The 24,498-nt window shown below is 44.9% G+C and overlaps 1 protein-coding gene across 2 annotated transcripts; it reads left to right on the top strand.

Moving 5' to 3' along the window:
• Positions 1-116: 116 nt before the first annotated feature.
• On the top strand, positions 117-23,581 carry PGAP4 (post-GPI attachment to proteins GalNAc transferase 4). 2 transcript variants are annotated; one of them, XM_066181860.1, is made up of 8 exons: positions 117-380; positions 801-938; positions 4,133-4,268; positions 5,552-5,641; positions 6,791-7,104; positions 8,309-8,366; positions 9,225-9,518; positions 19,453-23,581. In XM_066181860.1, exon 8 carries the CDS (start codon positions 19,553-19,555, stop codon positions 20,768-20,770), a length of 1,218 nt encoding a protein of 405 aa, XP_066037957.1. In that variant the 5' UTR covers positions 117-380; positions 801-938; positions 4,133-4,268; positions 5,552-5,641; positions 6,791-7,104; positions 8,309-8,366; positions 9,225-9,518; positions 19,453-19,552; the 3' UTR covers positions 20,771-23,581. The 2 variants fall into 2 exon arrangements, with proteins under 2 accessions (XP_066037957.1, XP_066037958.1); XM_066181861.1 differs by lacking the exons at positions 117-380; positions 801-938; positions 4,133-4,268; ... (2 more) ...; positions 8,309-8,366; positions 9,225-9,518 and adding an exon at positions 9,940-10,047.
• Positions 23,582-24,498: the final 917 nt, after the last annotated feature.

The following is a 24,498-nucleotide window of genomic DNA, read 5'->3' as shown; positions in this document are numbered from 1 at the left end:
GCACTGCCGCGGCACCAGACGCCGGCGCCCTCACCCGCACCAAAGATGGCGGCGCGGGCGGGGCCACCGCCGCCCCCGCGCGGCGCGGGCGGAGCGGCCGCCTCCCTGCCCGTCCCCGGAGCCGTGTCCCGGCCGGACGGCGCGGGAAAGGTGTCGGAGGTGCCGAATGTAGGCGAAACGTTCTGTGGCAGCCATGGTGTGCCAGCAGGGCCGGGGTAGTGATTGTCCCCATGCATTCGGCACTGGCGAGGCCACACCCTTGCTCCCCTCCAGTAGCGAGAATGTTCTGCATTCCTGAGTGCTGTTTGTAGATTACCTGTGTGAATTGTGCAGAGGCAACACAGCAGATGAGGGAAAACATACAAGAAAAAATCTGAGTGGTAAGTAGAGAAAGAGAAGGATAAATAATACTTGTATTTATACTTGAGATGCTTTTGTGATGAAAGCGAAAGAGCCAAGCAATCCAATGCTAGTGCAGAGGGAACTGCAGAGAAAGTCCTGCCGCAATTTGCAGTTAGATTCTACCAGGAGTGTGACAAGTAGGGTTGCTTTTTTCTGAACCTTGCGGGTTTAACAAGTCCCTCACTTGCACGTTACAAAATTAGTTGGTTAAGAATTTGAGTGAACTGAAGCAGAGTGTGATGTAAGCAGAAAGGATTTATGTAGAGAACAAATTGTTAGAAAGTTCATACAAAGTTCCAATGTTATAAGTGAATGAGGATAATGAGTTTTTGGTTGAATGAGTTGTGTAAATTCCCTTACTGTCGGGTATGGCCCCCGCTGTTCCCCTCTCCTCCAAGATACTGAACCACCGGAGACCATGCGGAGGAGGATGACATCACCTAGTATGCAAATGTCAGATTCCCATGGGACATAACGGAGAAGGAATTCGCCTAGTGGAGACTCGTAAAAACAACGAGCCACGAGCCACCGTGCAGGTAAAGAGCTGGAGTAACACTTCTAAACAGAAGGGACATCGGACAACATCAGAGCTCTAGTCAGCATCCCTCGCCTTCATCACCCTAACGACAGTGAGCCAGGAGTGACGTGGGGACCCAGAACCTGAAACTAGAAGGCATCTTTTAGTGAACTCCCACGAAAAAAAAGAATCCAATTCTGCCAGATGACGGCAGTGATGTCTTCCTACTCCATGCTGTATTGTGTAGGGTGCAGTGGTGGGGTGCAGGCCCCTTTCCCAGATTGTTCCAAATAAAGCTGAAATCACTAAGGAGCTGGTCTCCTAGCATTCATCACAATGTTTATATGTTTTTAGCACAAGCAGAGGGGAGCCTGATGTGATGAAAAGCACCAAAGACCTAGAGATGTTGTATAAGGAACAGCCTAGAGGGGGAACAGTTTTGAGCTTGCAGTGTTGGTGTGCTCAGCTGTTGCCATAAAAGGACACTTGGATGGACTGATTCTCCTGTAAACAAGAAATGCACAGCCTTGTGACCAGGGTTGTGCTGAGCATCATCCATTACCTATTCCAAACCTCTATGCCAAATCAAAAGGACCTAAAACCTCAAATATTGTCTCCCTCAAGCTGTAAGAGTTGTAGCATCCATCAATTGCTATGAAAGCCCAACACACAGGTGTGAAATGTGTGTCATTACCTAATGATATCCATCCAGTGCAGTGTACATCAGATTACATAGAAATGTATCACTCCACATCATGCTCGATCTAGCCAACAATTGTTGTTTATGTTATTTAGGATAATTCTCCCCCTCTGGTAAGGTGGGAGGAGGAGACACAGCATTGTGAACTATTCACATATTACCCAGATGTGTCTGCAGGTAAATCTGGAGCTTTGGCACACCCAGGAGAGTACCTAAAGTGATCTTTGATCCAGCAGAACTGTGCTCCTTCCAAGAGGAAAGGCCCTATGGGAGATGGTGTGAGAGCTGATCTCTCTCACACCTGTTGGTGAACCTGAGATTGTGGTGAGCAGAAGGCTCTGCCCTGGAGTGCAGAGGGAAATCCTCTCTTTTGTGAGAAGATTTCTGTACTGGGAGTCTGCTGAGGAATAGCAGAGTACAGATTCATCCCAAAGGTGGGAACAGAAGAGCTTTGGCCAATCAGCTCCAGGTGCTGTCAGTGGCAGATGAAGAAAGGGATTGCAGGTTACACACTCAAGGGGAGAGGTTGGACAAATGGACCCAAGGAAAAAGGAGCATCCAGCCTAAGATAGTAAGGTGGAAAAGTGACATCGTCAGAAAGCCAGTGACTGAGCAAAGCAAAATAGTACCCAAAACACAAAAGACTAACTGCCCTAAAAGAGATAACCATGTTCCAAATTCAATGGAGCAAAGCACTGGCCATTAATGTAAAGGTGGTAAAGGTGTGTTTTTGTGTCAGCATGCAAATCAGCCTTTCATTTCCTAGGTTGTTAACTGGAACCACAGCAGTTACTTTGTGATAACGCAGTGCCAGTCTCCACAGGAGAGCAGGTGTGAAACACAGTCCTCAGTGTGTCGTGTGGCAGCTGGCACATCTTTTCAGTGCCTACTAGATCAGATCATGGAGGTAAAGTAAAGAAAGGAAAAGTATCGGAATGAAAACGAAAAAATAGAAAATGCATATTTGTGGAACATACTTCCAAATAAAAGTACCAGATATGTCATATGTGTGTACAGGTCTTTGACTTCAAAGCAAATGTAGCTCTCTTCCTAAAAACAATTACAAGAGAGAAATAAATAGGATGAAGGGCTTGTACTGTAGCTTCCTAACCCCCTTAATTTCCTCATATATGGGCTACAGACAAGGTGATTCTATCTTGTTCTGCTCTTTTGATCATTGGTGCTTTGAAGCAAATATAGAAACACCAATGTTTTAAAAGACCTTTCTTAATGGGTGATTTGTGCAAGAGGCACTTTCCTGTTACCAAAGTGTGATAAGCAATAAGAGGATTATTTTAAAAAGCTGACCTTTGAAGCATAAAGCTTCAGTCCTTGCTCAAAATTTTGTCCTTTAGGTTTGTGCTGGTGTCCCCTCCTCTTGGCATGACTTTATCCTTACCTCATTGTGGCTAAGGATGTGCTGTTAAAATAGGATAATTTTTGGTTTTCCTTTCAAGTATTGTGGAGTAGGCTATGTTGTTGTTGTGGGCATGAAATGGAATGAAAGGTGATGCTGCAGGGTGCTGTGCTAGGTACACATTAGGGTCAACAGCGGAACTATATTTGATAAGGTCAGGTACTTTACCTAATGATATCCACCCAGTGTACATCAGATCACACGGAAATGTATCACTCCACATCATGCTCAATCTAGCCAACAATTGCTGTTTATGTTATTTAGGATGTTATAATTCTCTTGACAGACAAGCTGACTAAAAAAAACTAACACACATAAAGCTGTAGCCAATGCACTTGAACTGAATTCTTGCTTTTCCATTGAAAGAAATTGCATTACTTTTTTCTACTACTACTACTACTACTACTACTACTACTACTACTACTACTACTACTATTATTATTATCATTATTATTATTATTATTAAAATTGGATTGTTATTCTTATCTAAGTAGCATAGTAGGATACTAGTGACATACATCTGGGAAGGGAGACACTGATTATATTTCGCCCAGGTGTAGGAAAGAAATTCTATTATCACCTGACCAGAACAGACTTGGTTAGAAATGTTTCAGTTGCCTATATATGCTGCACAAAAATTCCCACTTACTTTTGTTTTGTCATGTTCCTTCCCTAGCTGTCTTCTTCCTGTAGAGAAACACTTGATGCTAAATGGAGAATGTATGTGTGAACTGAAGGCACTCTCACTCCACTGACATCCAGAACATTCTGGAAGGCAATCTAAAACAGACAGAATGAAATATTCCAGTCAGTGAGAAACCCAGGCTGGGAAGTCTCAGCAAGGGTTATTAGCAATTGCCTTGCTGCCTCACTGCCCAGCTGCCATAGTGATCAGGAAAAATAAAAAGCCCAGGAAATGGAGCAGAGGCTCAGCTGTTTTCTTGCCTTTTTCTCACTCTGCGCTTGCTTATTTATTTATTTATTTATTTATTTATTTATTTATTTATTTTCTTACTTTCTTTCTTTCTTTCTTTTTTTTTTTTTCCCTTATTTCTTTTCTGGCACTACACCACCTTAATTTGCTGTGTGTGCACAGAGGATTCCTGTGTGCAACTGGTCCTGGAAACAGTGCTGTGAAGAGTTTCCTGAAAAGGAGCTTATGACCACTATCCATACTTATTTAATTGCAGTAGATGCATTTGAATTTTAAAGACAGGCTCTTCGCAATCCTGGTAAGCTTTTAACTGGTGCATTTAGAGACCAGAGAAAGAAAACAAGCAGTGTTCCAAAATATTAATTAGTCAGCAGTGAAAATTGCAGAATTTGCAAAGTCAGTTCTAGAAACTCTAATCAACTCTTGCACCTTTATACTAGCCAGTGTAGCAAATTTCTGTCATTATAGCAGGTTTTCCTTCTAGATCATGGACTATTCACATACTTTTGTATCTTTCTTAAGTGTAACCTTAACATTTTCAAACAAAAAAATTACCTAAATTAATTAAAAATATGAACAAGGAGTGAAATACCTCTAAGTACCTCTGTGGTTGTCCCTGAGCCATCCACTGATGATGTTCCTCTCCCTTGGAGAGTTTGCAGTCTTCAGATTGTTTAAGTTGTGATAGCTCCCTGAAGTCTCTTTAGGAGACTGCTCTCCGGTTATGGTGAGCAAAGTGTTATGCCCCATGAAGCTTTGCAGTTCCTATGTTAATCTGTTATCCCCTATTGGTTACTTCCCCAGTTCCTGCTTTTTACCCCAGTTGATTGGTCCCTTTTCAGTCCTCTCCCCGATTGAGCCCTTTCTCAATCCTTTGCTCCACTGGTGGAATTCTGTAATCCCACCCCCTGCCTTCCCTATACAATCTCAGCTTCCCTGGGCTCACTGGTTCTTCTGCCCCTGGATCCTGGAGAAAAAAGAACACTTCTAGAAGGCAGGACTCCATCTTGTGTCCTTTTTCCCCACATGGCCTGCAATGGCAACAGTTGCAGCTGTGCTGCTTAGCAGCAGTCACAAAAGAGCAGGGATAGCACCTTTAGGCAAGGAGCGTGCCTGTGCCTGCAGGACGCCTTTATAAAGGCGCTTCTGGTGAGAAGGTCGTGGCACCTCACCATCACCCTGGACTGCAACATACTTGAGTCTCCATGTTAGATCTGTTACTAGGTGGAATGAAAAAAGGTTAACATAACACCCATCAGATAAACTGAATTAAAACCTCTTAAATTTCAAATAGTACTTCCCCTTAGAGATTTTAAGCAGTTTAAAAATAATCATCATTTGATACAATTTTCTTGAGAGTCTTTGTGTAGTTAAAACCTTTTACAAGTGGTACTCAGACTTTCCAGCTAGATAGGCCATTTCTCTCATGCCAGCGTCTGACCTTTAGTTCCAGAAATGCTCACCTAAAATTTACAATGAGAGACAGCAGAGAAATTCCTAACACTTTGTACTTCTCACCCAGATATTTTGAAGAGCCACTTAGACTTTATATCTAAATTAAAATGTTTGTCCCCTTTTTAGAAATACTCTGTGCTCTGCAAGAGTCAGAATGTTGGAGCAGGACAGGAAGGAGGTTGGATCACCAGAGCATATGCCACTAGACTGGCCAAGGTACATCCATTTCTCTGAGTGTCACCAGGTTTGCAGTATTTCTGCAGTTCCATCATCATTTAACACATTTCTGTGTTGGCTCCCTCTGGTTTTCTTTTGGCTATGAACAGCTTTTTCCAATGGTTTGATTGGAGAAGCTAAAGAAGCATAGAAAAAGGGTGTCTGTAGCAGGGAGGGGTGCCCAATACCCTCTAAAGTGAACTGGACTACAGTGAGTGTGTTTCTGTCATCTTCAGATGTGTGTAGTTTGGGTAGAAGAGATTGCAGGAATAGTATTTAATAATTCATCTGCAAGATGAATTAGCTATTAGTAAGAGCCTGAAAAGTCTAGCTGTGGTTGTATGTAGGGGACTCCATAGAGGGAAGACTTGGGAAATGTATGAAGGGTGGTTAGTCCTGAAAACAACCAAAACCAAATGCACAGACCAAGATGAAAATGAGATTAAAATATTTCAGCCATTTTAGAGAGTACTAATGTACCCTAGACAGCCAAGCCAGCATGAATCTATCTCTGCTGGAGCTGTATTTCCTCTGACTATTGCTGTCCAAAGTCAAACACAATGGCCCTGACATATAAGCTCATTATATCTCCATTAAACAGCAAAGGACTTTGAATACTCTTTGTCCCCAGTGAAAAATAGAGAGTCTGAAAGAAAAAAAAGAGGAAGCCACTGCCACTCTATGTAATATCCTCAATACTGTATTTCTATTCAAAATAGCCATCAGAAATGTCTCTGGCTTCTTACAAAAGCAGAATGTACACAGGAAATAATAATTGGGGTTTTTCCCCCTATAAATAATAAGCAGGGGAAGAAAATTATTTGAAAAGTTGGCCTTTGAAGTGAAAAACAGATACCTACAAGGAGAACATATCCATTGTGCAGCTGACAGTACAGGAATAACCAGGCAATTGTTATCACCTGGTATGTGTATGTAAAGGAATAGTGCTATCACTACAGAACTTCTCAGAGTGTTTGTGTAAGAGGTGCAGCCTTTGCAGGTTATGTACATACTGGCACAACATGTTATGCTAAACATATTATTCATTCCTCCTGCTGGAATGCAGTGGTGGCTTTGGATTTTTTTCTAAGGCCAGGCTTACAAAACTTTTTTTTTTTACTATGTCTCTTCTTTTTTGTCTTTTCACAGCTTCCTCTTTGTCCCCAGTAAGTAAGAACACAGTTCTCAAATTTCATTGCTACTGGCTGAAGCCCCAAACGTGTTTGCTGCTGTGTACTTCAGCCAGTGGCTTGCAGAGCAGAGCTGAGCATGTCCATCCTGCTGAGCAGAACCTTAGGACACCCCGAACAGGAAGCTGTTTGTTTGATTTGTTGGCTGAATAATCACCACAAGCAGCTTGAAATCAACTGGAGTGTGCATTCCCTCACGCCCTTGCCTTCTAGTAAAAAACATGAGGCAATAGGAGGAAAGCGAAGAAATCAGGAGGGGACAAGAAGCACAAGGTAGGAGAAAGGATAATTTAACAGTGATGTATAGGGCACAAATAACACAATTCAGAAGACACCAGGCTTCTCATTTTGGCTCCCCCAAGACCAAGAATTTCTGTCCTGCCTGCACATTGAGCAAGTATCTAAACACCGCCTGCCTGGCTTGTCCTGCCTCTGACACTCATGCTTATGAAAAGCAGGAGCTGTACCTGATCTCAGGCAAAGCAGAAGAAAATATTGTTCCCATTCCCCTGCACAAATGCTCAGTGCCATCAGAGCTGTTAGAGTGGATGGCAGAGGAGAAAGGTGCTTTGGCAATGGAAAATACTGGGATCTGAACAGTTGGGCTGAACCTTCACTACCTGGATAAATTCTCATCCCAAGATTTTTTCTGACCATAGTTTTTAAGTCCTGTCCTGTTGCTGTGCAGGCTGAATAATTTCATAAGTAAATATTTCTTCTGAGCATTTCAGGTTAGGTTACTGCAGGAGCAGTTGAGTCCCCAAATGTTGATCTCTGCTTTCCAGACCCCTCCCAACTGTGCTGAAAATGCCATTTGGTGTGGGGAACTGAAGGGATAAAGTGACCCAACCAAGACATAAACCACCAATAGGAAAATGTTTATTTTTCAGCTACATCAGTGTCCTTTATGGTCATGCACAGCAGGAGACACTTCATGATAAGAATGCATAGGAATGACAGGCTTCCACTGTCATTCTGTGTCATTGCACTAATACCACAATGTCCTGATTGACACTCTTCTCCCTCAGTCTTTTGGGTCGAACAGAAGCTGTTTTAAAGAAATAATTGTTTAAGGAAGAAAGTCAAGTGTTCCCTGAAAAGAGTGCAAGTGAGCAAAGAGGGGGCTGGGAAGATTGCAAAGAAATCACACAAAATTACAATGACATAAATATTTGTTCCCAAAGAAAAGGCCTTCGGGCTATTTTTTAAAAATTTTTTTTTTTACCCTGGTAATAAATTCTGATGGCTAAAACATCATCCAAAATGTAATCCTGGGTGCAGTGTGGGAAGTGTTTCTGCTGATGCTGCTCGGTAGTCACTTTGCCACATGGACACTGACACAGAAGTGGAAAAAAATTTTTTTAGTTTTTAAAAATTCTGGAACTCCTATCCTGGGAACTATAATACTGGACCTCCTGGGAAGGTTTAATCTTTTTCCTACCTCCTTTTACTCTCTTTTTTCTCTGCTCTCTCCCAGGATCTGCTGTGTTTTCAGTGCATCAAGTTTTGAAGGCATGAGAGCATTTAAGTGGAAGGTAGAGTATAAATCATTGTCATTAAAAACAAAGAGAGGCAGAGGTGGTCAGCAAAGAGGGATTTTGGAAAGCAAATCACCTGAGAAACTATGATTTCTTTATTATTTTGAGAGAGTAACACGCATCTTAGTAAACTGGTGGACCTTCCAGTATGCCTAACCTGTTTCTAAGAAGTTACTACGAGAACCTAACTGTGCTTGATTGTGTTAATTTGGGCATTACTGTTCCTCTTTTTTTTCCCCCTTCTTCCATGTTGTCTCAGCAATAAAAAGTCCTAGGTGTGGGACAGCTTTTGCCAGGAGGAAGAATAAGGATCACAGGCATGCAAAACTGATTTCCTTTGTTCATCATGCTTATTAGAAGGAATAATAGAAATTACTATGTTAAAATTAAAAATATACATCATGCTAGAAGCTTCTGATTACAAGACTGGGCACTAGCAAAATTCTAGCTGTGCTCAAGAGAACATGGTGTTTTACTGAAAGGGCATTAAGGATATTTTTTTCTTGGTAGGATTTTTCTTTTTCCCAAGATCCTTCTAAGATATAAAGAGAGGTTTGAACCTGAAAATAGTTTAACCCAAATACATGCACTTGCATTTTCTGGAGCTGCAGGCGCAAACCCAAGTAGTTCCTACAATGACAGACAGTAAACTTTCCCTGAAGCATCTTTCAGGTAACCAGTTAATTAGGTATTATGGTCACAGGGCTGAAGGCTGCGTGTGTATAAGAACAGGGAAGTGGAACACAAAGAGTGCTGAGAGGTGGGAGGGAGGGGGAGTGAACCGGTCAGAGGCAGTCTTGGGGCAGTTTGATACATGCTTGAATCCTGAACAGCCTGATACAAATTTTTGTGTAGCTGATAAGCCTCTCCACTTCAGCCAATACGCCTGTGAAGACTTTGCTGCAGACTGAGACAGCGAAAGCTTTTACCTGTCACGGTTGACGTGCTGGTGCCTCTTGACACTTTCTGCTCGAGTTTGCGGGGCCCGGCTGATCCTCTCCCCTCCCGGGAGGGAGGCAAGGGGTCCGGAGCATCCAGCAGGTCCCAGCGAGGAAGGGCAGTGCCCCAGAGGGGCGGGAGCTGGCGGGAACACCCGGCAGAAGTGTATCGGGCAGAGGAGGCACCCAGCAGAAGTGACATCCAATAGAGGTAACACCCGGCAAAGGTGACACCCAGCAAGAATTGACACCTGGCAGAAGTGACACCCACTAGAGGTGACACGCGGCCGTGCTGACACCGAGCAGAAGTGACACCCTGGCTGGGGAGGGCTGGGGGAGCTGCGGTGCCCCTGCGGTTTTCCCGCCGCTCCTGATGGAGCGTTCGGGAACTGCAGAGCAGGAATGAGGAGCTCCGGCTGCGCAGCCGCCTCCGCCCCGGGCGTCCTCCTGGGGCTCGGGATTTACTCCTGAACCTGCTTCCAAGGACCGGTCCCCTCCCCGGTGTGCGGTGACCCCCCCCCCGGCCATTCCCCTTCCCCTCCTTCCTTGAGCATCCCTGTGCTGGCGGGGTCACATGTTCGGTCTTTGATGCCTTTAATCCCACCCTCTGCGCCCGAGAGGGAGGCGGGAAATCCGCGGAAGAGAAGTGAGCCACACGCCGAGAGCAGGATCCCGGGGAGAGCGGAGCTGCGTGCGGGAGGGAGGCGGGAGCGGCCGCGCGGGGCTGCTCGGCGGATCGGGTAAATCGCCCGCTGGGATCGGGTAAATCGCCCGCTGGGATCGGGCTGTCCTGGGGGGATGCGTCCCCTTCCCCTGTGGGGGATAAGGGGGCGGTGCACCGAGGCTGGGGGAACAGGGAAAGGGGGCCACGAAGTTATGGCTGATGAGCAGCCACAACTGCTCATCAGGGCTGGGCTTGGCTGCTGTGGCTGCGGCACCCGAGCCAGCAGGGAAGTGGAAACCCTCCAGGGATCGAGGAGATGTTTCTGTGCTTGCTTCGGGGATGTGCCTGTACGTGGCGACGAGCAAGAGGACAAGTGGCCAGAGCCTGGCCGGCCCTTAAGAAACGGCCCTTCCATTAGGGAAGGGAACAGGGAAAAGCCAGCCAGCTTCTGTCCTGTGCTTGGTGCCACCCAGAGGAGCCTTTTCCCGAGGTAGAAGCAGGGCCAGAATCTGAAATCCAGGCAAGGAGCTGAGGACTGGGCACACTGAAACGCCCTCTGTGTCTGCTGTCCTGCAAGGACGGCAGAGTGGAGGTGGGATCAGCTTTCCTTATCTAACGCCCTCTCCTCTTTGACCATCACCACTGAGGTAACTGCTATTAATCCCAGTGCTTTACGGGTCACCTTGTGCTACCTGGCAGCTCTCCCGAAGGGAACGAGGAAGACCTAAGAAACCCAATGGCCGAAGTCACTGACATTTAGAATCAAAGGCCGTTGAGGAAATCTGCAGTTGTGCTATGATGCAGCAAAACATGAAACTGTGCTGATATATACTACAGGTTCCTGGGCTGGCTTCTCTCCTGTAGTCACTGAGAAAATCACTTATGTACAACCATAAGGGCACACCATGTTCAGCAAGCATTTGCAAGCACAAAAGCCAGGAGAAACACCCTCCTGCACATGTGAAATCTGCTTTCTGCTTTCTTGTCTGTCCAGTAAGGGCATAACTAATTATACCACAGATTATTTTTCAGCTCCTACACTTACCTCATTTTCTCCCTTTGAGGCTCAAGCAGATCACCAGGATCCCCCAGAACCAGGGCATTCCATTCACCTTGCCTTCCTATGCAGGATAAACACTCTGGTTCATACGTTGGGGGGGGAGGGGAGGAAGAGGGTGTATGTTCCTCAGGCACAAGTGGTAAATACAGAGAAGTCAGTAGTTTAACAGTAGTAGAGAGTCTCTTGAAAGAGGAATGCTTTTTATCAATGTGACTAAACATTTTTCTTTCAGTGGTTTGAATCACAATACTCTGGTTGTTGCCCTGTACAATTTTGCATTTTGACTGTTACATAGACGTGTCTCAACTGGAAATTTACAGCTTTGTCATCAGAGGCCTTTGTTCACAAATATTCTATTTCCTTATTCCTGTACTTTATTCTTCACAGTAATAAATGAACAACAGTAAAGCTACAGCATCTGCAGTGTTAGCAGCCATGACTACATCTGTTTTCTTTTCTCTCCCCCCATACACACACAACTCTACTGGCACAGGTGAATTTTTAACAGAATTCATCATTGTGGGGATAACAAAAAGGTTTTATTAATGATTAGATGATGATCAAATGATACTTAATGATAAATTGCAAATGGTGACTAAGGAATAATTCAATTATAACTTAACAATGATTTAACAATAATTAATAACTAAGCTGTAATGAAATGGTAATTGAACCATGTTTGAGTTTCTGATTTCAACAATGATTTAAACCATGATTAGACTCTGCTACTTACTACACTTCTAAACTTAAAGCTGTAGCTGGATGTATAAATGTCATGAACATACAATATACATTTAGTCTTAATGCAAAGTACATTACCTCAACTATAGACATCAGGTACTGGGTAAGGGGTCTCAACCTCCAGGAATGTTCTTGAGCAATGTCCCAGTTCATGGGGAGGTCTCCACCAGGCCACACAGGAGAGCTCTGTGGGCTTGCAGGAGCCACAGGGATCTACAGCCTACAGTGACTGAGGTAGCCAGGCTCTCTTTGGTGTAGGTGCAGGGGTGCAGCTGTAGCAGCTCCAGTTTTGTCTAATCCTGGCTCAGGCTGGTACCTTTAGCTCCTGTAAAACATGGCCTAGACACCTGAATTCCTGTGAAGACAGGCCTGGCACAGTCACAGAATGGGGCAGCTTGGAACGGACCACAGTGGGTCATCTGGTCCCACCTCCCTGCTCCAGCAGGGTCATTCCAGGGCCCATTGCACAGGACTGTGTCCAAGTTCTAGAATGTCTCCAGTGAGGGAGACTCCACAGCCTCTCTGGGCAATCTATTCAGTACTCGGTCAGTGCACGGGGAAGAAGTTCTTCGTGTTCAGGTGGAACTTCCTAGGCATCAGTTTCTGCCTGTTCCTCTTGTCCCACTGCTGGGCCTCATATGGGTCCATCCCCCAGCCTCTCCCTGCAGACACTGACAGGCATGGATCAGGTCCCCTCAGCCATCTCTTCTCGAGGCTGAGCTGCCCCAGGTGTCTCAGCATTTCTTCACAGGAGAGATGTTCCAATCCCTTCATCATCTTCTGGAGCACAGGTAGCTTGTTCTCCAACCTTTCCAATCAAAGGGAAGGGGGTTTGATATCTGGTAAACCAACAAATGGTCACAGGACTAGTGCCACAGCCAGGGGTCCAGCTTGGACCATAAAATGCACTTCGAAAGACCTGTTGGGACTGCTGGGGTCCTTCTGACTTGGGAAATTTCAATTTCACCAAGCTGGTGAGGGCCTTAATTTAAAGTTACTGTGGGAGGGGAACTTCAAGGGTTTCAGTTTAAAACCTGGGCTAGCAAGAGATGCCCAGAACATGGGGAGGGATCACAGATCAGCAGGAGGGCACCTGAATGGCATTACAAAGGAATTCCAGCCACTCCAGCCTCTACTTTGCCTTCATCAGAGTCCAACTTACCTGCCTCTGTGCAAAAGTGTCAGGAATGAACACAGGGACTTGGAGTCATGTGCACACCTGCAGGGCTGCCAGCTCCTTGGCATCATGGTAATGTTCTGGGGTGGCTCCTGGGACTGGTGTAGTGGAATGGAAGGATACAGAATCTTTAGCAAGGGCAGGTGAGGGACATGAGGAAGGGTCACCCTCTGTGTCAGTGACCAGCTGGAGTGATTGCAGCTCTGCCCAGGGATTGAGGATGAATCAGCATTAAGGGAAGACAAGGACAGGTGACTTTATTGTGGGACTTTGCTACAGGCCACCCCACCAGGATGACCAAGTGGATGAGTCCCTCTTTAGACAGATGGCCCTGGTTCTCTAGGGGCACTTCAACCACCTGTCACACCCACCAAAATCACAGAGAGCTCCTCCAAAGTCCTTAGGTCTTTTTGTTTAGCTATTACCTTGCAGAACTCTTCCCAGGCTGCTCTCTGCTCCCACTTTATCTGATCTACCTGACTGCTTGGTAGCAACAGAGGGAGCATGGCTTTCTGTAGTGGTTTGAAAGCAAAACAAATGGGAGGCTCCAAGTCAGAGATACAATTTAATAGGAAGAAAGGAAAAAAAGTAAAATAAAATAGATGCAATAATACAAAAGACCACTGACAGAGTCAGAAAACTGCCTGAGCAGAGTGATGGAAACAGTCCAGATGAGGTAGTCTTCTTGAAGCAGTGATCCTGTAGAAAGGTCTGGTAGCTCTGGTCCTCTGGGAATTCAGTGGGTAAGGGCCCCCTGTACTGTCCCAAACCCCAGATTATATCCAGGTGAGAATGCTTGGTTCCTCCCCCTGGGCGGAGCATCTCACAATGGGATGATGAGTCATGCAGGGGGTCCTTGATGGCCCTTTAAACAGAGATAACTCCCAGAGGGAGTTATCTATGAGTCATGGGCAGGCATTTGATGGGCCATTAACAGAAGATAATGGCCCAGAGGGAGGGGGTCTGGGAAAACACTGCCCCACCTGGATTCAACAGTTCATGAAGATGGTGATAGAATACTTTGTGCACATCCTATACTACAAGCCAGGACACTTTCCCATGGGATTGCCCTGCAGGGAGGCAGCCAGGTGAAATGGGCTCCTTTCAGCTTTATGTGACAGAGGAAAATTAATATACCTAAGAAACAAGACAGAAGTTGGGGAAATAACTGTAATTAATATATATTGAGTTCACAGCCTCTTTCACTGGTGGCATACTCTTATCCTCTTAGTTCAAATAAAATGGGGAAAGTGTCATTCAGCTGCCACATCTATGTCCCTCCTTTCTTAGTTCAGTATGTTCAAACTGTGCATCATGGATTTCTAGGGATTTATGAACAACCTGTAAAAGTTAACTACAGTCCAATGAGAATAGCAAGCCAGCCTATGATAAAATTTACATTCAAGTTTTAATGCAGTTTCTGGTGTTACCTAACTGGACATGGTTACACCCTGCACATTTGTGCATTTTTACTGTTCCAATAGTGCGTAAATTCTGTTTCCTTGGACAGAAAAGGTCTGTATGTTCCTGACAGGCCCTGAGAAATGGCAGATCAAAACAGATAGCATGCCTATCTCATGTATCACATAACTTGTGTAAAGGGCCAAGTCCTTCAAGCTGTCATTAATCTGTTAACTATGACAGTGTTACACCTTTAGTACACAGACCATAAGAAACAAAAGTTCTAAGGGAGTTGAGAGATTAAGTGCTGCAGCCCTGATCTTTGCCTGGCTTACGTGATGATAAAATGATAGATAACACTCATAAATCTATGGACAGCATAAGAACAATTGCTTTCAGCAGTACTTGAGGAGGTGAGAGATATATTTGGTACCTGCCAGTAAAATACAATCAAAGAACTACTGGTCTTTTACCATTAAGGTTCCTCTAAATATTTTTTGCAGCACAGCTCTTGCTGGAATGGTTTGTATTTTTTAGGGAGCCTAACTCCCAGTTTTGCATGGAAGTGCAATGGCCACATCTGTGGATGTTTGGCTTCTACTGGACACTGCTACTGTCAAGGGGGGCCTGACACATTGCAGAAATATTATCTGGCACCTGACCTACTAAAAGCTGTCAGAAAACAAGAGGAATTGCAGATGAGAAAAGCTGACCATCTGGCCCAGTAATAGGGATCAACTCATAGCGGGGACCTCAGGTTTCGGAATTCGAGGATATCTGCACATTCCCTGCCAGCATGCCTCTATGTTACAGAAGATCTCGATTGCTCCTTGGGAGGCCTCAATCGGCTTCCTCAGATTTGAGCAGGATGTTTGTCACAGCACCACAAAGGCCTTGTCTCTGCCAGGTTCATCAGCAGAGGAGCTGGTCCTGAGCTGGCAGCTCATCTGCATGGTGTTAGGCTTTTTTTGATTAAAAAAGCTTTTCATGCAAAGGTTTCAACTTTGGTGCTGCTATAGGATCAACACACAAGTGAAAGCTATCACTTGTTTGAGCACCCTTACTCCCACCACTGCTATGGCCCAGCTGGAACTGTGACAGCCCATGACATTTCCATGACATTTTCCAAGAGCCTGCCTTTGTTTCCGTCTTTCATCCCTTTGTAGAGAGATGACTCTATGGCTCTGACCACATGACTTCCTCCAGCTGTTTTTATGTTAGGAAAGAACTGACTTTTCCCACTGACACTGAGAAGAAGTGTAGATAGGCCAAAAGGAGTAATTTAATACTGTAAATGTACAGAAATAATTGTGTCCTTGTTTTATGGTGCAGAAAGAAGCAAGCAAATGGTCTCTCTTACATATGCTATCCAGGAACTTAAATTTGCAGCTTTGAAACATACAGGAAATTTTGTTCCAGGAACACCTCTCTTTGGAAAGGAGTTTGAAGCAGACAGAACATCAGCTTTCTCTTTTAAAGCACAAGCACAGCACACTCAGCATGCTAAAGAGTACATTACTTATTTTTCTACTCTCCTCAGTGTGCGAAGAGATGAGTTTCCTGAACAGTGTAATTCAGCCAAGTAATTAGGGGACTAAGGAAGATATGATATAGATTTGGAATTAGGTGTTTCTGGAAGGAATCTTTATAATGAGAATCTAAGAAAAGAAATTACCCAAACCTACAGCTTTATATCACCACAGCTTCTAGTTTTGTTTAAGCAATGGCTCAGTTCTACACAGACCATTGTAAATCTGGCCTCAACTGCAAGTATTTATATGGTTGCAAAGTAGTTATTATTCAGGTTTAATAAAGTGGGGGGTTTTAGGCACTATAAAATCCAAATCTGATTCTTGATTTTCTCCTCAGACTCTTTTTTTTTTTCTGCCTGAAATGCCACTTGCTTGAAAAACAAGAGGGTTTTGTTGTGTTTTTTTTCCCCCTCAGAAAGGGAAAAAAATGAAAATGAGAATACAAAGAGCTCCTGAAAACAGTGTCTCCTGAAGTCAGAACCATCATAATGGCTAGAGAATAGCCTGAGCAGAAATTCTGGTTTCAAATTTTACAGAGAGGAACAAGCTTCACCTCTGCAGAAGTAACATTTTTTTAATCTGTATTTTTAACTCTCAGATTCCCAGTGTTACAGACAAAAGGTGGGAAGGAGGTCAGTCTCTTCCCTCTCTTCTAGATTCTTCGGCTTGTTTTTCATATTAAAACCTGCTTTAACATACTCCTGACCATTTTTAGCCTCTGTGGTTATTTCACTGCCCAGTGAAAACAGCCTTTTCCTCGGCAGACAGAGTCACAAAGAGTGTGGCTGTCAATATGAGTGTGAACAGCTCAGGCAGGAGAGGAAGATGTGGAGAGTAGCAGTAGTATCTCTTTGTGATTGCTGTTTTCCTGAGGTTTCTTGAGTTGCAGAGCCAGAGTAAGAGTTCTAAGATCTTAAATTCTGTTACTGGTGAATTGAAGCCAGCGTTAAGTCATAACACTTGGAATTACAACACAGTGGCCTGCATGGGTGGCTTCCAGTCCAGCGTGCTTTTCCAGGGGAAGCTGGAGCCAGGAGGTAACTCCAGAGAGGGTGGTGCTCCCCTGCACCACCTCACCGACCGTGCCCTGAGCCGGGAGCTGGGAAACCAGCAGATGGAGTCCTTATACCAGTAGGTGGAGTCCCCACGCCACTTTCCCAGCACTGTCGAGCTTCAGACTCAGTGTGAGTCCACCTGCAGGGAGCTGGGACATCACCCTTGAACATCTCGGGGTGCAGAACAGCAAGGTGTCAAGTGAGAACTTGTTTGATTCATCTCATGAGGCTGTAGCTCCCCAGCTCTGCTGGCCACTAGGGAGAATAGGACAACCATTTTTCCCTCTTCAGTAGAAGATGGTGTGAGGGAAGGAGGTCGCTTCCTTGGGTGAGCATTGTCATCATAGAATCATAGGATGGTTTGGGTTGGAAGGGACCTTAAAGAATAGCTAGTTCCAACCTGCCTGCCAGATGCCACTCACTAGATCAGGTTGCTCCAAGAATTATTATTGAAGAAATGCTCAAAGAATTATTACTAGTGCTTCAATACATATCCCAAGGTCTCATTGCCAGCTCAGGGGTTTTGTAGCGCAGAGCTTCAGCATAGCTGGAAGATGGAAATTTAACATTTTCCCTGAGAACCAAACTACCTTCTACCTTCCCACTGTGGTTCTCACTTCCAAGTTTGGAGGCTGGCTCAGAGACAGTGCCCACAATGATACTTCTATCAAGACAAGGCTCAAGAGCATGAGGTGTAGAATATGATTCTGCATATTTGTGTTCTCTTAATGCTTGTGACAGGTAAGCTGGAAGGCCCAGGATTTTGGATTAATAAATGCATTTAAATGCCAGATCTTTGCATCTGATGGATTTCCGGTCTTCGCATCCTGAATTTTCAGGACTTGGATCTAGCAGCTGAAGTGCAGCCATCACCTTTAGGGCCTTTACAGGGTTCACTGATGCAATTCAATGCAGCATTTGTGCAACAGGATTGTGTAACCAGACAGGAAAACTGTATGGGAAGAAACTGAAGATTTTAATGTATCAGCATGTACATATGTTTTCTATTTACCTACACTAAATCTTGTCTTGGGCCCTAAGAGAGCACAACACTGATGCCACAGTCTGTGTAAGGATGGTTTGAGATCTCACAGCATGAACTGCCTGTTCTCTAACAAATATTTGGAATAACTCTTATGTATTTTGCATTAATCTTGTTAAAAGACCTTTCATAGATGGTTGTCACGTTCCCATATTGACAAGGGGGAAAAGGTTCTCCTAATGGTAAAATCAGCAAATCTGTGACATCTGTAAAGAAGGGAGTTCTGAAGTATCTCCAGAGCCAGACCGTACTCCATTTCCTCCAACTCTTTTCTTGTACAAGATCCATTTTTCTGAGACACAGGAGAAAAGCCGTGTTTTTTTCCATCCACCCAACTTTGCTTAGGCTGCTTCAGGTGACAGTGCAGAAGAGGACAAAGAATAACATTTTGGTCTGGAATCACCATTTGATGATAAGAACTTGCTGAGAGCAGAAGGTTAAAAATTGGAGAAACTCTGCACTGAACACCTAGTGCACATTCAGTGAGGGTAACATGAGTCAGTTCTTAGGGAGAGGGACTAGGAAATTAAAAAGAGAATGAAATGGCAGATTAAAAGTGAGACCACTGACATAAGAGAATTCTAACTAAGAGAAGTCTAACTGCCCTGATTTTGGGTAAGCTTTTGTTAGCCAAGCTGTGAGGTGTTCAGGGAAGCCAGAGAAGCAGATATGGCAAAATATAACTTCTGTGAAGGTGACTAGTTGTGTAAAGTGAATGTGTATACAAAAAATTTACATATTTATGTGAATACTTCAGTTTAAAATTAAAGGCATATATTTCTAAATTTCTAACTTTTAAATAAGAAATATGAGTCAATGGCTCAATTACAACATGTTAATATTGCTGTACCCATGTATTTCACAGGGTCTAGTGAGGTGGAGACATCTGAGAGAAACAGACACACACATTACCCTTAGTTTACCCAGGCCTTCAGTGAAGTACATTGGTGTCTTTGTTATATAGCTTTGTTATATAGCACCAGGGAGGAGAGTGAAAAAACACACATTTGGAAGTGTGTGAGCAGCAGGAGAGAAGCATGTGTGCCTCCAAAGAGGTAAAAGTTTGTCTCTCCAATATGTGCTAGACTAAGATTGAAGAGACCTGGCTTTGCTTCTTGGCTGTGATCTAAACTTTACTATGTCACTGTCACCAGATAGGGTTCTGTGTTCTGTTCTAAGTTCTGTGCCTTTAATAAAAAGGGATTTCCACACATCCTGCATCCACCTTGCCTGTTGTTACGTGTTTGAAGCACAGGAACAAACACACCAAGTCCTTTTGAGCTTGGTTAGATCAGAGCTCCTATATGCTAAAAAGGCCTTAGGGGTCTGTCCTTAACCTCCCAGGACTGTTCTGTGGTGCTGCTACCTCAAGGGATTCCACAGGGGCCTTGTGGCTTACTCAGAGACTAGTCCCCTTTCTATTTTCTCTGTCAGTTCCTATTTCAGTAACCACCCTTTTTTCTTCCCTTCTAGGCTTGGACAACCTGTGCAGGTTTGGCAGCAATGGCCACAGTGGTCCCCTGCAGTCCAGGGAGAAGGGTGCATTGGAAGTGAAGGATTGAGAGCATGAGCAATGCAGGAGTGCCCTCCTCCTGCAGCAGTTATGTTACACCGAGCCTGGCAGCTCCGTGGGAAGTGGTGCCGCTGGTCCAGCCCTTTCATCCATCTCCTCGTCCTGACTGTGGTGACTTTTGGTGTGCTGGCTCCTTTGATCTGCCACCAGCTCCTCCACTCTTACTTCTACCTGCGGCGCTGGCACCTGAACCCCATGAGCCAGGAGTTCCTGGAGCAGAACCAGCAGGAGGGCCAGGATGCCCTCCATTACTTTGAGAAGATGCAGATGCCAAACGCCTCCGAGGCCTCTGGCAGTGATGCCTTCCAGCCCTTGCTGCTGATCACCATTATCACAGTGCAGAGGCGGAATGATTTCCACTACGTCTTGCAAGTGGCCTCCCACTTCCACCGTCTCCTCCAGAAATGTGGGGCGCGTTGCCAGAGTCACCGTATTCTCCTCTGTAATGTGGAGTCAGACCCCAGCAGTCATCAGGATGTCAGGCTGCTGAGCAGCCTCTTTCCTATGGTCAGTCGTGGCAGAACTGGAGACAATCCCGACCCCAGCCTGAACCAGTTCGAGAAGGAGAAGCAGGACTACGTCTTCTGCCTCGAGCAGTCACTGTTGGTGTACAACCCAGAGTACATCCTCCTCGTGGAAGATGATGCTGTGCCAGAGGAGGAGATATTTTCTGTCTTGCAACACCTCTTCTCAGCCCGGTTTTCCAAGCCCTACCTCAGAGATGCTCTCTACTTCAAGCTGTACCATCCTGAAAGGCTCCAGCGCTACTTCAACCCTGAGCCCATGAGGATCCTGGAGTGGCTGGGCCTGGGCATGTTCCTGGGGCCGGTGCTGACCTGTGCATACTGCTGGGCTGCAGGGCGTGCAGGCCCTAGCTGGTGCCTGGTGGTGTTCTTTGCCCTGTACAGCATGGCCCTGTCAGAGCTGGTGGGGCGGCACTACGGGCTGGAGCTGCGCCGCCTGCACCCTGCACTCTACAATGTGGTGCCGGCCAGCGAGTGCTGCACGCCCGCCATGCTCTTCCCCGCTGCGGCTGCCCGCCGGGCCTCAGGATACCTGCGGGGGCTGCGCTGCCGCCAGGGCTTCGCCAAGGACACCGCCCTCTACTCACTGCTGCGGGGCAAGGGCGAGAATGCCTTTGTGGTGGAGCCCAACCTGGTGCGGCACGTGGGGATGTACTCCAGCCTCCGACTGAACAGTGACCCAAAACTGCTGTGAGCTGCTCCTGCCTTACCACACAAAAAACCCACCCAGGGCACTTGGCATGGGGCAGAAGGACAATGTGAAAACTTGGATTCTGTGCTGCTTGCACTGGGCATCCATGTGGACAAAGAATAACTCTCTCTGAAAATACAAGTTTTCTTTAAAAATCAGCTTCTGTCCATACAGACTGTGTTTAATATGATCTTGGAACTAATCACCATGCACCACCTGGGAGGCAAGTGGAGGATTCCAGCTCACTTAGCCATTCCCAAAGAAAAGCTCTCACACCAAAATATGCGTAGCTTTCTGGCCTACTCTCCTGGACAGTGGTTACAAAAATCCTTGCCTTATAGCAGCAGAAATGCTGGACAAAGTGAATGTTCCAAATTTAAGCTAATGAGGAGGGGAAGGCCTTATTTCCCCATCCTTACTAAGGTGTAATCTCTGACCTGTTGGTGTTCCAAAGCTGTGGTTTTGAGCAGACCCTTCAAAAGCAGAAGTGGTTTGCTGGAACAGTCCCACAAATTCTGCCTAGATACTTCAAATTTATGAAGTCTCTTTAGTTACTGTCTCCCTATCTGCACCTCCACCATTCCCACTTCTTTTCCTTCCACCGGAAGCTCTCAGAAACAAAACCTCTGCTGCTTCATTAAAGGTTACCACTGAGAGTAGGGATAGGAAAACAGAATCACAGTGAACAGTGTCACACAGATGGGTCACAAATGCACATTTTCATTGAGACATGAGACACACTGTACATAATGATTGTGTTGGCTGGGATCATCACTCATTGTACTGGATCCATTAAAAGAGGTCTTATCAGCCACTCAACATGAATTTACCTTGACTTTCCCTCAGCACAGAGGCAAAGGAAAGAGTAGAGGAGGTGCTGTTGTTGTGCAGGATCAGTTATTCATTCTGGAGCTGTATTTCACAGTTCAGCTGGAGTGGTTCATTCACTGCTCCTGGCAGAAAGCAAAATACCTGTGGGAAACATAGACAGCTGTTCACAAGAACAAGCAACAATAGCACAGCACATCAAAGGGCTGCTCTGACAGTGACCAAGTGTCCTGGCTGTTGGGCATCTGGGATAGATACTTTGCACCTAGGCTGTGGGCACAGTTAAATATAAAACGTTGCTGCTAACAAGAGACCTCATACTGAATGAAAACAGGCAAAAATTGTATCTAAGTGATGAAAAGCCCACTTTGGCTTTAGTGAGCTTTGAATCAAATTCACTTCGAGGTGGCATTTGGTTGAACTATTTTTAAAACCATATTCCTTGCTTTGGACTGAGCCAAGTAATTATTTTTTTGTTGAGTTTAATCAGTGGGAGTTGTTTGGGTTTTTCTTTTTGGTAATGGAAAGGCTCTGCTTTGAATTTTCTTCTCCCAGTTCTCTCCCAGGTGGTTTATGCCTTAAGCTCTTAACAAGTCTGATTATAGGTGAGAAATACCTAAAACTCCTGAGAGATGCAACCAAAGAAAATGGCAACCCTCCCTCTGTCAGCACAGTGAGTACCAGTTACACAGCACACAGGCACAGTGCAGGCTAGCTGAGAAACAGCAACACAGCAGTGCTTTTCTCTCCAGTAATCAGCTTTTAGAACATCTTTGGAAATTAGAGTGAGTAAAAACTGCTTATGGGTTCCATGCCATTCCAAAGGCAAGGCCTTTAGGCCTCCTGGCAGAGGACACTGCAAAAATGGCAGAGGCAAAACCACATTTTGTTCCAGCTGCTGAAAGCCCTGGAGATGCCAGAGTAGTCACACAGTGGGCAGGTGGGCAAATCTCTCCTCTGGCTTCACTGCAGTGGGGTTTGGGTGCCAGAATTTGAGTGTCACTGTATATTTATTCCACAAGTGCCTGCACATACAACTGGTTTCTGTATCTTCAGCATGTTTCAGTGCAGTGGACTTGCTCTTCTCTCTTTTATATCTTTGTACTGTACAAATCCAGGACAGTGCTCTGTTCTTTCCACTCATACTCATTCTTGCAAAGAAGATCTCACAGCAAGAAATGAAACAAGCAATGGAAAAAGGAGGAAGAGGAAGGAAGGAAGGAAGGAAGGAAGGAAGGAAGGAAGGAAGGAAGGAAGGAAGGAAGGAAGGAAGGAAGGAAGGAAGGAAGGAAGGAAGGAAGGAAGGAAGGAAGGAAGGAAGGAAGGAAGGAAGAGAGAGAGAGAGAGAGTGTGAGAGAGAAAGAAAGAAAGAAAAAGAAAGAAAGAAAAGAAAGAAAAGAAAGAAAGAAAAGAAAGAAAGAAAGAAAGAAAGAAAGAAAGAAAGAAAGAAAGAAAAAGAAAGAAAGAAAGAAAGACAGAAAGACAGAAAGACAGAAAGAAAGAAAGAAAGAAAGAAAGAAAGAAAGAAAGAAAGAAAGAGGAAGAGAGAACACACAAAAGAAACTGTATCCAGTTAATAAATATTCTGATGTGGGGAAATGATTTACCCATTTGTCTTGAAGTTAGTTTCCTGTTTGTCCAGTAGTACCTAATTTGACATTTCTAAAGTCCAGGAGAAGTCAATAATTTCACTGAGCCTCATAGCTGAAAATTAAGAACATGAATTTGAGGCATCCCTTCTAAACCAGAATACAATTTTCATGGCATAAGAGGTGACAGAATTTGACTGTGAGACCAAGCAGTGTGCAGAGGGCCCAGGCCTTGAACTTGCCAGTATGAGAGTTTCAGATAAACCAGCTGAGAACAAACTCTTTTGTGCAAGAAGCAGATTAATAAATTCTTAATGTCCTTCTGGAACAATTTTCTAAAGTGCACAACTCACCTTCACAACAGAGATGCTGCTTTGCTGAGCCTGCAAGGAGCTGTTCTGAGTTACTCAGGTGCTTGCACAGTGCCCACCCTGCCAATGGGGCATCCCAGGAAAGGGTTCCTGCTGCTGCCTTCCAATCTTCTACGAGCTGATTGAGTCTTGTTTCTCTTTTCTGTGCTGCATGTTTTACTAGAAATAAGAAGTCAGAGAAGTGCGTATCACCCTCAGAACAGAGAATGGGATGCTACCATGAATTCTTAACTCCTGTTGGATTTTGTTCTGCAGTTTAGGCTAAAAATGCAGTTTGAAACACCCAAAAGCCTTTTCCTCCTTTCTTCTCCAAGGGGAGTAGAGCCAAGTTGCCCCATCTCAGACTACGGAAGTTCAAAGCATGGTATGAGCTCCCTGAAATGTGCCCTTAACAGCTTGGTTTCTTTCACTTGAAAATGAACTTAGTGACTCTTTTTGAAACAAACAATATGGATTTCCTTGGGTGTTGGTTCCTTCCCAATAGTTTGGAGACTATTCTTCAATGCAGCAGCTGTTGCTTGCAGAAGAGGAGTCTTTCTTCAATGTAGCAGCTGTTGCTTGCAGAAGAGGAGTCTTTCTTGATGAGCCATCAGCAGGACCCAAGGCTTTATTGTCCAAGACAGTTCAGAGGGAGTTATTAACTTAGACAAAAACTACATTTTTTTCTAAAGCATGTCCAACATAAGCATGATGCCGGCAGAATACAGGGCATAAACTGACAGGTCTCTGCTAGACTAGACACCCGAGAGGATTTTGTAACTCCAGTAGGCATCAATGTCTTAGTGAGATGGCACTGCATTTGAAGAGAGAAAAGCCTTCCTTCCTGTGGTGAGGAGTTGTGAATCACCAGATTGGGTATTTCAGCAGCAGTTTGTCTGGATACAGGCTGAATGGATTTGATTTTTAATGAAGTTATTCACAAGCAAACTTTCTACAAAATAAA

Source organism: Chamaea fasciata, unplaced genomic scaffold (assembly GCF_029207755.1).
Source record: "Chamaea fasciata isolate MVZ Bird 193981 ecotype frontalis unplaced genomic scaffold, bChaFas1.0.hap1 SCAF_4, whole genome shotgun sequence".
Classification (NCBI taxonomy): domain Eukaryota; kingdom Metazoa; phylum Chordata; class Aves; order Passeriformes; family Sylviidae; genus Chamaea; species Chamaea fasciata.
Note: the sequence above shows the minus strand (reverse complement) of the source record. Positions and strands in the feature narration are given on the sequence as shown.

Bases quoted from the DNA above. Each gene is read 5' to 3' on its own strand.
- PGAP4 (XM_066181860.1), top strand. From the start codon at position 19,553: ATGCAGGAGTGCCCTCCTCCTGCAGCAGTTATGTTACACCGAGCCTGG.